The 13,151-nt window shown below is 38.1% G+C and overlaps 1 protein-coding gene across 4 annotated transcripts in view; it reads right to left on the bottom strand.

Moving 5' to 3' along the window:
- Positions 1–2,850: 2,850 nt before the first annotated feature.
- The window catches only part of rbm20 (RNA binding motif protein 20), a 47,514-nt gene continuing 37,213 nt past the window's right edge, over positions 2,851–13,151 (bottom strand). For 2 of the 4 annotated variants that reach the window (XM_026170334.1, XM_026170335.1), the window contains exons 6-15: positions 12,881–13,069; positions 11,736–11,882; positions 10,761–10,892; positions 10,598–10,677; positions 9,805–10,501; positions 9,638–9,724; positions 8,957–9,545; positions 8,566–8,631; positions 5,483–5,604; positions 2,851–4,061 (exon numbers count right to left, since the gene is read on the bottom strand). In XM_026170334.1, the coding sequence (XP_026026119.1) occupies positions 3,993–4,061; positions 5,483–5,604; positions 8,566–8,631; positions 8,957–9,545; positions 9,638–9,724; positions 9,805–10,501; positions 10,598–10,677; positions 10,761–10,892; positions 11,736–11,882; positions 12,881–13,069 (2,178 nt within the window). In that variant the 3' untranslated portion in view covers positions 2,851–3,992. The remainder of the gene's footprint in view (positions 4,062–5,482; positions 5,605–8,565; positions 8,632–8,956; positions 9,546–9,637; positions 9,725–9,804; positions 10,502–10,597; positions 10,678–10,760; positions 10,893–11,735; positions 11,883–12,880; positions 13,070–13,151) is intronic. The other 2 variants (XR_003272611.1, XM_026170336.1) reach the window with 2 other exon arrangements.

Here is a 13,151-nt window from a genome sequence, read left to right as displayed (position 1 = left end):
TAAAATCAATAATGGAGGAAGAATATTGAGATGCTAGTGCTAAAACTTTTGCTTTTTGACAGTTTCTAATGCAAAATATGCATAAATTCTCTACCATTAAATGGCCCTTCTTCCTCATCAACCTCTCTATGTATCACAGAGAGTGATGAAAAAGAGCATAAGGCTGTGGTGGACAACTTGGTCACAAGGAGTGAGTAAAACCATCTGCATCTTAATGTGGCAAACACTAAACACTAAAAAGTGGTTGTGGATGAGGTAGCCACGAACACCAGTGACCCTTATTTTCATCCACTGGGTCTGTGTGGAGAAAGTAGATGATTACAAATACTTTGGTGTTCATGACAATAAACTGGACTTCATCAAAAACACAGAAGGCCTCTGTTTCTATTTTCAGAGATGACTGAGCTCCTTTTAGGGGAGACCGGGGATAGTTGTAACGTGGGTCAGTTGTAACACTTCCAATTTCTCCAATCAGGGCTAAGTTTCAAATGATGTAACTCATCCTGTGCATGCCCAATTCAGTTCTGCTATCACACGTGAAAAATCAGCACATTTTGTCAAACACAGACAATTTAACATGAAAAAAAGTAATTTGTATGCCAAAAAGTAAGTTTTTCTACTTTATTTCAATTTGTGATAGCATTATCTGCTTTGCAGTTAAACTCATCAAACTTAAATTATGTTATTTGTATGTCTATGGGGATATATTCTGTGTAAGTCTTTAGTGCTAATGTTTTAGCCGTTGGCTGTAATGTTAGCTAGTTCATGGCTATAGGAGTCTGGGTCAGTTGTAACAGCAACAGTCTGGGTTAGTTGTAACAATAATGCAGATGTTACAACTTGCCACACTATTACTTTAACTTATATTAAACAAGTTGGGGCAACGACATCAGCAGAGAGAGGTTCACTGGTCGCATTTGTATATGCGGTTAATGCCATTGGCAACACAATTCCTCCACTGTTTGTGTTCCCACATTATGCAGACCACTGTGTCAGAGATGGACCAGTAGGAAGTACTGGTAGTGGAAATAAGTCAGGATGGGTGCAAGAAACAGATTCCCTCATCTTTCTGAAGCACTTTGCAAACCACACCAAGGTAAGCCATGATAAAAAGTAATGGAATTGCGATGCTGGTGAACAACTACATTTTTTCAGCTTCATTGTTATGTTCAAAATTGGTGCAAGAGTTGTAAGTTATAATGCCCACTGAGCCAATGAGGCCAAACTCAAGGAAGACCAACCAAAATTAATGAAATATTCAGTTGCAGAAAATTCCATAATATTTCTTTTTTGGGGGGTTGGAATATGTTCAAAAGCTAGATTTCTGCATTCTGTCACACACACACACATAGCTACATAAATGGATGTAAGTGCATTCATGTGTTGAATAAACAAAGATTACATGTTAATGTTTTGTTAGTACCCTTATTTCATTGTGTTACATTTTACCCCAGGATGTGTTACAACTAACCCAGACTATGGGGTTAATTGTAACATTTCACTCTTTGTGTTTGAGACCATACCATGCAATGGGTAATTGTGCTGCAGAGAAAATAGCTGCATTATTTAATAGCAGAGACATGTAAATACTTTGCATTACATTTTGAATCCACTACCTTAAAAGAGCTTCAATTTACAGACAGAAATGTCAAAAATGTTACAACTATCCCCGGTCTCCCCTACAGCTGTTCAGGATCTTTTATGAGTTTGTGCTGGACAGTACCATGCTCTTTGCTGTTGTGTGCTAGGGCATTACACTGAGTGTGGTGGAAAAATAACAGATTCAGTACACTAATCCGAATGCCAGTACCGTTGTGGGTGTGGAGCTTGACTGTCTGACAGAGGCTTCAGAAAGGAGGAGGCTATCCAAGTTACAGTCAGTATTGGAGAGTCTGCAAAATGTGGCCACCAGACTTTATAATTCACATTTATAATTCCTTACTTTCATTTCTGAACATAAAAATTGGTTTAAGTGATTGAATGTTATACTTGTTCTGGCTAAGATTTGAGTGTAGAAACATGAATTCATTTTATATGGCTAATAAATACCAATATAATTTTTAGTTTTAAACAAGACTGTGACAGCTTTCAAAAAATGTGTTATGTTTTTTATTGTTGGTTTTTTTTTCATGTCAGGTGGTCTAATAAATTTATTACGTACTGTATATCTCACTTCCAGTTTCTAGTTCCAGACCTATTGATATAAAGGGATGATGCATTACTTTAACAAAAACGTTTTGTATGTTAACACCAGTTACATTGGGACAACTGATGTTTAATTGATATTAAAAACAGATTTTTTTCCACCATGGCAATATTATACTTAATTTAATGTAATGATAATTTCACTAAACGTTATAAAAAAAATACATGTAGTTGAAAAGTGGGGTACATGGCCAATCTTCCATTTTTAAAATTGGTATTTTAAGTGAATAACTAAAATTCTGAAAACCTCATGTATGAACAAACTTAAATTATCATTACAACATTTTCATTATAAGGTCACTCAAAAGGATTTTTGCAATTGACAGCATTTCCAGTTTTTGTAGTGCGATCCGGATTTTTGCATATTGTGAGTAACCAGCAGATTCAAATTTATCACAGTAAACAAATAATGATGAAATAAAAAACACGCATCTGCATTTAAAAACTTTCTCTGGGTTTTACATTTCTGTTTACAGCAGTAGATTTATTGCAGAATTACATGGATGTAGTGGGGGTTTTTTTTGCCTCAACACTTGGTGGAGCTCTTTCACAGCGCTGCCTTTCAAGGTTATTACACACAAAAAAGCTGCTAAAGCAAAATGATCGAATCTGTTTTTTGTTCAAGAAAGGAAGATGGCTAATTTGAGACATTCACATGGTTTATTCAAGTGTTTTCCATCAAAAAGTCAAGAAGTCTGTCAAAGAAAAATAATACTATATTGCTGAAGTCACAGGATCAGTATTCACAGTATACAAAAACAGAGTGTGAGCTTGATAATCCCTCCGTAACAAATTGTCGTAACATGAAACAGTTCATGTTTAAGTTAAACACATGGTCCAGTTGAAGTTTCATATCTAAGGCATTACATGTCTTGGCAAATATGACTGGGATTGTCCTATGAATTACATTCAACATAAAAGAGAAAATAAAGATCTTTTGTATCACTGAAACATTATTAATCTAAAGGACGTATAGTTTTCCCTGACGGATACTGAAGTTCACAATCGCATGTGGGGGGGAAAGGGAAAAAACAAAACAAAAACAGCCTTAGATATAAATAAAAATGTTAATTTTATTATTTATACAGTGAAATTTGTTTAACAAGAACAATAAACCTGAGAATCTGCCTCAGTTTTTAAACCGAGGGGGGGAAAAAACACAGTGGCCCTGAGAGCTCACGTCACAAAGACGTACGAGAAGATAAAACACAAGCAGATGAAGAAAACATCCTCACTGATGATGTCACAAGTGAAAAAAACAAATGCCACAAATGCTTTTTGGGTTTTTTTGTTGTTATTGTCCAGTTTTCTTAAATACACATAGCTCTCAGGCTCTGTAACAAAAAAAAAATCATAAACTTAATACCCAACATATTCAAGTAATTTAGCAGACCTAAGTCTGTCCCAGTTGTTTCAGTGATGACGAGACAAAATTCAAAACACAAACTGTAAAAGACTTTTTTCTAGATAATTTAAGATAAATGTAAATGCACTTTTATTCCAACAATATAACTTAATTTCATTTCACACAAACCATTAAAGTAAACTGTAAGAAAAATGATAAAATTGAAGTTAAATTTTAAAACCTTACTATACATTTCACTTCATGTATGTACAAACCTGAAAGCCTCTATTGCCTGCGCCATTCAAACATTGCTCTCCCATAAACATCAGCATTCTTGTATTTGTCCGCATGTTCCATGTATGGCATTATCCGTGCTTTAGGATCGTTTAGGAAATCCTTCCTCTGATGTTCGTTTTGGAGCAGGTGAGAGGTCGAAGTATCGTCACTGTGCAGCTGGAGGTTCGGTCAGCATGCTCGATAGACTGACCTCTGCCAGCTGGGAAAGGTATTTCTGTTAAAAAGAAATCAAAGCAGATACCTGCTTAATACCTGCAAGTTGTGTGCTAGCCGTCTCATAAGTCGGTCTTGCTCCAGAACATCCCTCAGCGCCCTAAAACCCATCCATGCTTTGGTTTTTCTTCAGACACCCTTCACAGGAAAGCACTTCACAATTGATCGATATAATCCCAGGAAGAGACACATTATACTCAGTAAAATTAAAGTAATCTAAATGCTGATATAAAAATCCAGCCTCATTCTGAGAAGTGTCAGCACGATGGCTTAAATCATTTATTTTGTACTGTCTCGAGATGAGAAGAGTAAAACAAGAATCAAAACAAAATCAAACAAAACAAACTGCTAAACACACAGAGCTTTGACAGACAGCACAACTGTTTAAAACTGTTTTTTTCCTCCTTGGAATGTAATGCATCAAATGTGAAGGAAACACGCTCCCCGACCTCGCTTCAGCTGTGCTGCAAAGGACGAGGGAAATGTAAGATGGGTCGGTGCTGACTGGCCAATAACGGGAAACCTAATACAGTCGCAAGTTTACATGCGATGCCTATGTTCGTGCGTATGTGTGCGCGTTAGGACGTGACAGCAAGCTGTATATTTATGTTCGATTTCAATTTACGATTACGATCCATTGATTTTGTTAAAAACTTTTTTTTGTCATTTAAATTTGAGCTGTTATGAAATGAACTTAGAAACTTAGAAAGACTTAGAAAATGGGTTCAACGATTTGTCAAGCCACAAACGCCCATTAGAAAAGTAAATCCTCACATTTCAGGAACTCGAATTAGCAAATTTTCTCTCAATAAACAATAACAAAAGAAAACAAAAGAGACAAAAGAGTTATTTATTGCCAAAAGTGTCTTTGTGCTATCTGATCATTTAATATCTGTTATGTCTTCCAAACTAAATTTTGTGAAGAACATCTTTCTGAGAGCAATGGAGTCTGAATGAATCATTTGCTCCATGCATTGATAGGTAACACAGCCTCTGCAGTGGGGTTAGTGCTGAATTAAAATATAAAGATAAGTCATTTTTATCATTGCAATCCTGTTTGGAGAACAGAATCCTACTTAATAAAAAAAGAAAAGAAAAATAAGTTTTATCCTCATGTGACAAAAGCAAGGCAAATTAATATAATATGCACGTGCTGACTGTGGAACAAAGAGATTACTCTCTAGGCTGAAAACAGCTGGTGTAATCTTTCGTTAAGGCCACAGTTGATGTGGCCTAATGAATCCCTCAGTAAGGAGTGTGCGTCACACAGATCGACTTTATATGGGCATGCGGGAATGCCAGCACACACGGGTTTATGTCAGATACACTATCTCCCGCCATAAAGGCTTGATGTGTTCATATAATTAATTTCTCAAAGACTGGATAAAAGAATGGAGGTGTGTGCCGTCTCGCAGTTTGTACCTGTAGGTTCCTGTAATGGACGGTGCTGCGGCAGTGAGTGGTCTTTGCAGTTTCCTCACTGGTGTAGAAAAGTCCGCAGAGTTTACAGTAGAAGCCGGTTCTTGGCACAACAAACTCCACTCCTATGAGAGAGCGAAAACAAGAATTACAATTTAATCCTTGTCAAAAGACGAGACTCGCATGGTATTTAATAATGAAACCTTTTTTAGAAGGATTTTGATCCAGAACCACAGTCAAGCCTCATCCCACTAATTTGAGTCATTCTACAAATTTGCATACATTTTTTCTAGATAATAAAAAAAAAAACAATTATAGAAGGTCAGTTATAAAACGTAAATTAACTACTCTACTGGGACTGGCTCGTGGGTTTTGCGGCTGACTGAAACCATCATGCTGCTGGTCTCAGATTACACATTTTCTTCTCTCTCCCCCGGGTGCCCTGATACCAAATTAACTTTGAACTAACTTTAATTGTAAATGTTTTTTTCCTGTACTGACTTCTTTCAACTCATAGTCTCCATCATCCTTTCTTTTCTTTTTCTCCATAGAAAATACATAGTATTCTTTATTCTAACAAACATCACAAGGTTTTAAAATTTATTGTCTTTTAATCCAAATGTATCTTGTCCAGACGTGTTTTGTTTTTTTCTGCTTTCTAATATTTGTTCTATTTCCCCCCGTCTGCATAGGTTATAGTAACAGATTTAAGGGCACCAGATGGGTTGTAGCTGAAGGTAAACAGAGGCTTGGTTAAAAATTAAACATGGTTGGACCAATGAGCACTGAATAAAGCACACTGGGAGTGATGGGGTACGTGGAGACCTTAACAGTTGCTTGAATATTCTGTATGTCAGTTGTAAACAACTATGAATTCAGTGGGATTAAGGAACTTTACACTCTCATTGCAAAATGTCTTATAATAAACAAAACCCAGAAACTAAAGTAGTTTTCCGTCATGAACAATGTCAGGGGAATCTATTTGTTTGATTTAGCCGAGGGAGAACCTGGATCAAGTGTATGGAGCAGGACACGTGACATCTAATCATTTGTTCTGACTCCATCGGGCAATTATCTGAGCTATTTGCACATGGGCACAATCAGACATCACGCAGACTGAATGGAGCTGGCAAGGCAACAGCTGTTTAATGTCCAATATAACTCTACTGGACATTCGATGATAGATTTCCAAAGGGTAATGTAATAAAATCACAATCTGATTTTGTGCGGTTAAATTCAATTGAAAGAATGGGATTATATTATCTAACAATAAAAGCGATCATACCCTGCTGGCAGTGAGTTCTTATAGTCTGCCCACTGCATTCATTTCAGACTCAAAGACACGGCAAAGCCCTATTTTTAATACCAGGATTAATTATGTATAACATAACTGTATAGGTTCTCAGTCATCTGTAATCTTAAGAGCTTGCAGAGAAGGTGACTAGACTCCTTTAAGTTTTTTGAAGATGTTTCACCTCTCATCCATGAGGCTTCTTCAGTTCTGGACTTTAAAAGAAGTCCAGTCGCCTTCTTTTCAAGCTCTTAAGAATTATTTATAACCAAAACAACTAAAAAAAACAACAACAACACTTTTAGTTAGCGGGAATAAAATGATTGCTGGACATATATAAAACATAAGCGCAATGATAATGTGCTCTTAAATAACTAAAAGCTAAATGTATTAAGAATGTTCTAAATGGTTGTTTGAGGCTTTGTTACACAGTGACTCAGAAACCTTTGTAAATTTGTTTCTGACTGGGTCCCACAATGATCCACATTTATTACAAATAAGAAAAAGGCTAAAAAAAAAACTAAATTTAAAAGCTGGAAACTAACAGGAGCCAAGCTGAATTGAAAACACATCCACCACACACACCTATTTTCACTTTCAGGCTGGTAAAAAACGAACAAGATGGAAACAATCAGAAGACTTATCAGTATTCCATTGGTGTTTATGCACACGGTTTTTTTCTGGACACACATGCAACAGAAATAGCTGCACAATGCTTGTGTGTGTGCACTGTGCACTGAGCTCTGTTGTTGTTGTGCCACTCCAGGGCTTTTGTACAGTAAGTCTCTGCACCGCAGGCTGAAAACTGGCCATGTGCTTTGGCTGCGTCATTCTAGCTCTAATGATAATATAAATACTGATCCCTCAGGGGTGCATTTCACAACCTGCTCACAGAAATAGGTCAGCAAGTAGCCAAGCAGTTCCAGGCAATTAGAGTGCTAATGCAACAGATTGTCAGTGCCCTTACTAATGGTGAAAAAGATAATACTTTATCTTTGGGACTAAGATTATGGGCTCAAGACTCCCGCAGCTTTTGTCCACGATAATGAATAAATATAGCTGTGATAAGCAGGTTTTAAGCACACTGCTTTGAAATATATGGACTAAAGAATTTTCAGAACTGAGAGCAGACAAAAGCATGAGGATGCACGCTGAGACTTCTGTTTCAAACCTTATTCTCTGACCATCAGGATATACATTTTTTTAACAGCAACGGGTGTTAACTGGCCTCTAACATACAACCAGGTTAAATTAAATGTAAATCTTTTACAAACAATTGTGCAGTTGATCAGAATGAGGTTGTTAATTATTAACAAACTCGTTAGGAGCAGAGGAGGTGTGTGTGAGCTTGTGAATTTCTAATGCAATGAAATCTGATGGTAAACAATTTTTAAATTGCCAGCTCAATAGTACAAAATCCTTTCTCCTGCGTGCTCTGTGCAGGCTCCCTCACCTAAACCTAAAGTATTTCCAGTAGTGCAAATGCATTTGAAGCTGACCATACCCTGTTGTGTGTTTTATCTGAGCAGCAGATTTTTTTTTTTTTAATTTAATCAGAATGTCACACGTAAGAAGTCTAGACTAGATTAGAAAAAAGGTGTTACTTTTCATTTGATACTGCTGTAACTTAGTGGGTTATCTACCCAGACATCCAGTCTTCTACTGGTGACTTTTTTAGGTTGTGGACTTTATTCCGAATTATTGGAAAAACTTTAGAATGAGAACCGCTCGCTTTCAGTGATTTTATCAGTTCAACAGTAACAGTAACATGGTAACAAAACTGTGTTATGCTTACCCAAAGGAATGCCGTGTTCACTGACAGCTCTATCTTGTTCACGAGATGGTGAGCGGGCCTCAAAGTCTATGAAAGGCATATGAGTTATGAGAAAGAAACGTACTTACTTCTTGTTTTGTTTTTTGTATCTGGGTTAAGACAACTAAATAAAACACTTGTAGAAAAAATCTTCTCAGGTTACCCATCACGTAGCTCTAATTACATTTATAACCATATTGGTGACTTATTCTAATGAGGTACAGAAAGAGGAATAATTTTACAGGTCTCACACTAGCTAGATGCTTTTGTCCAACAAATGATTAACAAAACTGTATAAGTTTAACAAAATAAGCTTAACAGCTACACTTGTTTGTTTTTTTAATGAACATTAATGTTCTCTTGTAAGCAGTACCTTTTTTATGAACATCATCCTGGTGTTGCACTCCATTATTGACTACTTCCATGACCTGTCCTACTTCTGGGGTCTTGCTGTCCTCTAATACACAGATGTGATTTTCCATAGTCTCTCCTGGTGGCCCGTTGTTGGCTATTTCACTACCTTCAAAGCATGTCTCCTTCAATGCAGCTTTAAACTCCTCACTGGGGAATTCACTAAGGTTAGCAACTGGTAACTCAGAAGTCACTGGATTCGTTTTCTGTTCTTCTGGTTTGGCTGAAGTCGTAACAGTCTCTTGTTTCTCAGTTACAGTTGTTGCTGCCTGGTCTCCAGCATCCCCACAAGACTTTTCAGTCTCTGGAGATTTCTCATTAGATGTTGGCTGCACCTCCAAGGATGAGGAAGACGGCAATATAGACTCCTCTACTGATGGCTCCCCTGCTGAGTCTTTGGGGCAGGATGCAAACTCTTCCAGCTCAGAAAGGTCTGGCTCAATAATGGAATCATCTTCTCCTCCCACTTCATCTACAGTGACCAGTTCCTCCATGTTCTTAGGATACCAACACTCTTCATCTGTGTCGTCACAACTTTCCCGATCCTTCTCCTAAGAAAACGGGTCAAGAAAATTGTTTTTAATACCCTACTTCCAGCTGGAACCAGAGCTTATAAGGTGTCATAAACATCATGTTTACTTACAGCGTCCCTGTCTTTACCACCTTCATTAGTTTCTTTTGTCTTACTGATTCGCTGAGGTGAAACTGATTTTTCTTTTGACTCGCGGTCCTGAAAAATTCAATCTCTTTAGTTACAAGAAATATTTGGCAGATGTAAATAAACAATGTACATTTACAGAAGTTACTCACAGTATTTTCAGTAGCATTTTCTTTCTCTTTTTTCTCTGCAGCCGTGTACCTCCTGCTTGTTTTCTTACTCCTGCCCCTGCCTGGTGAACTCTGCCTCTTATTTTCAGGTGTTCTGCAAAGTGTCTGATCAGCCATCTCAAATTCTGAATGCCTGGACCTAGAGTGGTAGTCATCACCATCCCTCCTCTTTGGCTTTGTGTCATGTCGCTGGTATGGAGGTCTGAGCGGCTTGTCTGATTTGTACACTTGTTCCTTGTAGAAATCCTCTTCGATGTTCCTGTACGAATTATAGGATGAGCCTTGAGGGCTTCCTCGTGGGTGCCAGTCTCTGCCCCTCATCCCTTCTCCTCCACCTCCTCGCTCATCTGTAGATCTGAAACTAAGATGATCTAAGGATTTTTGGTAGGTCTTTCGACGGTCAGGCGCCCGTCCACCATTAGGTCGATCATCATCCACGCTGCCCCCATTCCTCCACGGATCATCCCTCTCCCTTTCATCCTCACCCCTTCTTAAGTGTGACGACCACTCCCATGAGCCCCGGTGGGGGCCCATACCGTTTGAGCCTCTCTCCAGACCCCTGCATGGTGGCCCTTGGGGGCTGTGGGCTGAGCTGCATGATGTAAAACTGGGGCTGTGGGAATGAGGACTTAGAGAGTGGCTGATAGGGCTGCGAGAACGTGCTCGCTCTGGTACAAAGCTAGGAAGAGAAGATGCACGTTTTTGAGATTGCATTTTCCCCATTAGCAACTCAAAGAAGTCTGCTGCATGAAAACAAACATTTGAGTTTTCTTACTGTTCATGTTGTTGCATCTCATCCCTTTCCCGCTGTGAGGTAATATCCTGGATGATTGATTGAACATCTTTACCTGGTTTCTAAATTAAAAAGACTTATGGGTTTAGTAAATGCCCAACAGAGTGTATAACTGATTTTTGAAAATGTTTCTCTTTAGTTTTACCTTGAGTTGCAGCTCCTTGTACCTCTTAGACATTCGTATTAGAAGTTTTTGGTTGTTAATCATAGCTGGAGTAAGTTGGTAGTACTGAACCATGGCATGAGCTGCCTCCACATATGCCATTTCTAGAAAGGCCTGATGGAGGAATACAATGTTAGAAAGTTGCAATAAACATGAACCCTGTTACGAGAGGTTCTTTTTTCAGGGCTAATCTTCTCAAACATATATACGTTTCAGATGACAGAGTAGATGGAAGAAAATCTGAACATCATCATCCTCCAGTATCGTATTTCATTAACGTAATAATTCACTGAAACATTTTCTTTAATCTTTGCAACTAATACAGTGATTTTAGAGTGAATGCTTTAAATTTGATAGGGGTGATATGAATGCTGCAGGTCTGTTAAACGAAACCCTGGAGCCTAAGTGAGCTGTCAAGTACTGGTAGTTAAACAGCCAGTAAGTTATGACTAAGTGTTTGGTATCATATAACAGCCGTGGCAGAAAAGAAGATGCAGATAATAAAAAAGAAAAAAAAAGATCATTGAAATTTTACACATGTGCTCCATATAAAGGTAATCATCCAATCCGCAACTTTTCTGGCGGTAACCACTAAAGAAATCTGTGCAAACATAGCAAGATGCTTCATATATTTTAAAGTTAAGTTCGGGGTATAATTAAACACCCTGCCACAGGTATTAAAACCCCAGCGGTCAACTGTATGTATGACAAGCAGCTGCAATCAATCAATAAATGCTAAAATAAAGAAAACTGTAACCATGTGTCCTGCATGGTGCACATTTTAAGCACAGAAGTTACCTTTTTATACTAATGTAACAAAGAATGTACTGATCTGAATGAGCAATGGCCAAAAGTATAGTTTTCTTTTTATATAGACATGTAATTGAGACCTAAACAGTTTCTGATAAACATGAACAACAAGTTACTATTCACTGATAAATAATCATTTTGTTTTACCTGATGTGTAGATCGCATGAGAATGTAATTGGTAACTTTGCCAAAGGGTATTCCCAGGTTGATGACATCAGTCTCTGTGCAGCTGCCCTCAGGGAGGTTGCATATGTGGACGACTCGACCGACGGAGGTGTTTCTGATCGGAAATGGCTGCAAATATGAAACAAAAATGCAATCTTTGAGCAACTTTAAATACTTTATCTGATCTTTATTTAGATCGTCAAACTTTAAAATAGCTTTATTCTATTTGCAGCACTTGTAACCATGACCAGGATACAGAGAGCTGTGTTTATGTGTCAATTTTAGTGTGTCCCACAATGAGCACACGACTTCCCAAATGCAGAATGCAGACACTGAAGACAGGTGTCAGCCATGGAATTCAGTTACCCAGCGTCTCAAAGGTAAATATAAAAGATATCACATGACATTTCATAGCTTTAATTTCCCCTTTGACAAATCTTAGCAAGAAGTTTTTTTTCCTTCCTTCCGGAATTATGTGAAGCTAGGCGTAGGAATTGTTATCGATCCTATCATCTAATTTTGGCTGATAACAAAAAACATATCTTCAAAACTCTGTGTCAATCTCTGCAGTATATGAAAATCATGCATACTGTGTAAAATGAGTCTAAGACTGCTAAGACACTAACAAACAAACAATGTGTAAATTTCCCTCCTTCATACAGCCCACCTTAGCGCATTTATTAATAGATCCTTGGGAGCCATCCAGCAGTAAAAATTACATTTTGTTATTTTTTGGCATTAGAGACATGTCAGTTTACTAGGCCCAGACACACACATCTCTCCAGGCTGTCAAGTATTGTGACCTGCACTGCTCAGCACCCACTTGTAATTCCTTTTTTAAATCTGACCTGAGAGGGGGTAATACAGAGGCACAATACCCTCTTTTGTTATGGAAAAACACTAGAAACTAGACTCCAGGAACAATACAGATGAGGTTATACTATTTTTTTTGTATAAACAAATAGATGCTATAAAATCCTATGTCGTTATAAATCGAATCCCTTATTTCGATCATCTGGTGTCCCACAGGGCTTTATTGTATGCTCTGTAATGTCCAGCATTAGGTCAATCATCTTCCACGCTGCTCCCATTCCTCCATGGATCATCTCTCTGTCTTTCATCCTCACCCTTTTTAAGTGTGACGACCACTCCCACGATCGTCGTTGGGGATGGAGACCATTGGAGCCTGTCTCTGGACCCCTGCATGGTGCCCCTTGGGTGCTTTGGGCTGCATTGATGTAAAACTGGGGCTGTGGGAATGAGGACTTAGAGAGTGGCTGATAAGGCTGTGAGAACGTGCTCTCTCCGGTATAAAGCTGGAGAAGGAAGACAAGTGGAAGCTAAAGTGCTTCCTTTAGTAATTCTCACATACTTAGAGTTTGATAAACCCATCAAATA

The sequence above is a fragment of the Astatotilapia calliptera genome, chromosome 6 (assembly GCF_900246225.1).
Source record: "Astatotilapia calliptera chromosome 6, fAstCal1.2, whole genome shotgun sequence".
Taxonomy (NCBI): domain Eukaryota; kingdom Metazoa; phylum Chordata; class Actinopteri; order Cichliformes; family Cichlidae; genus Astatotilapia; species Astatotilapia calliptera.
The sequence above is the reverse complement of the archived record's forward strand: the minus strand, read 5'-3'. Positions and strand labels throughout refer to the sequence as shown.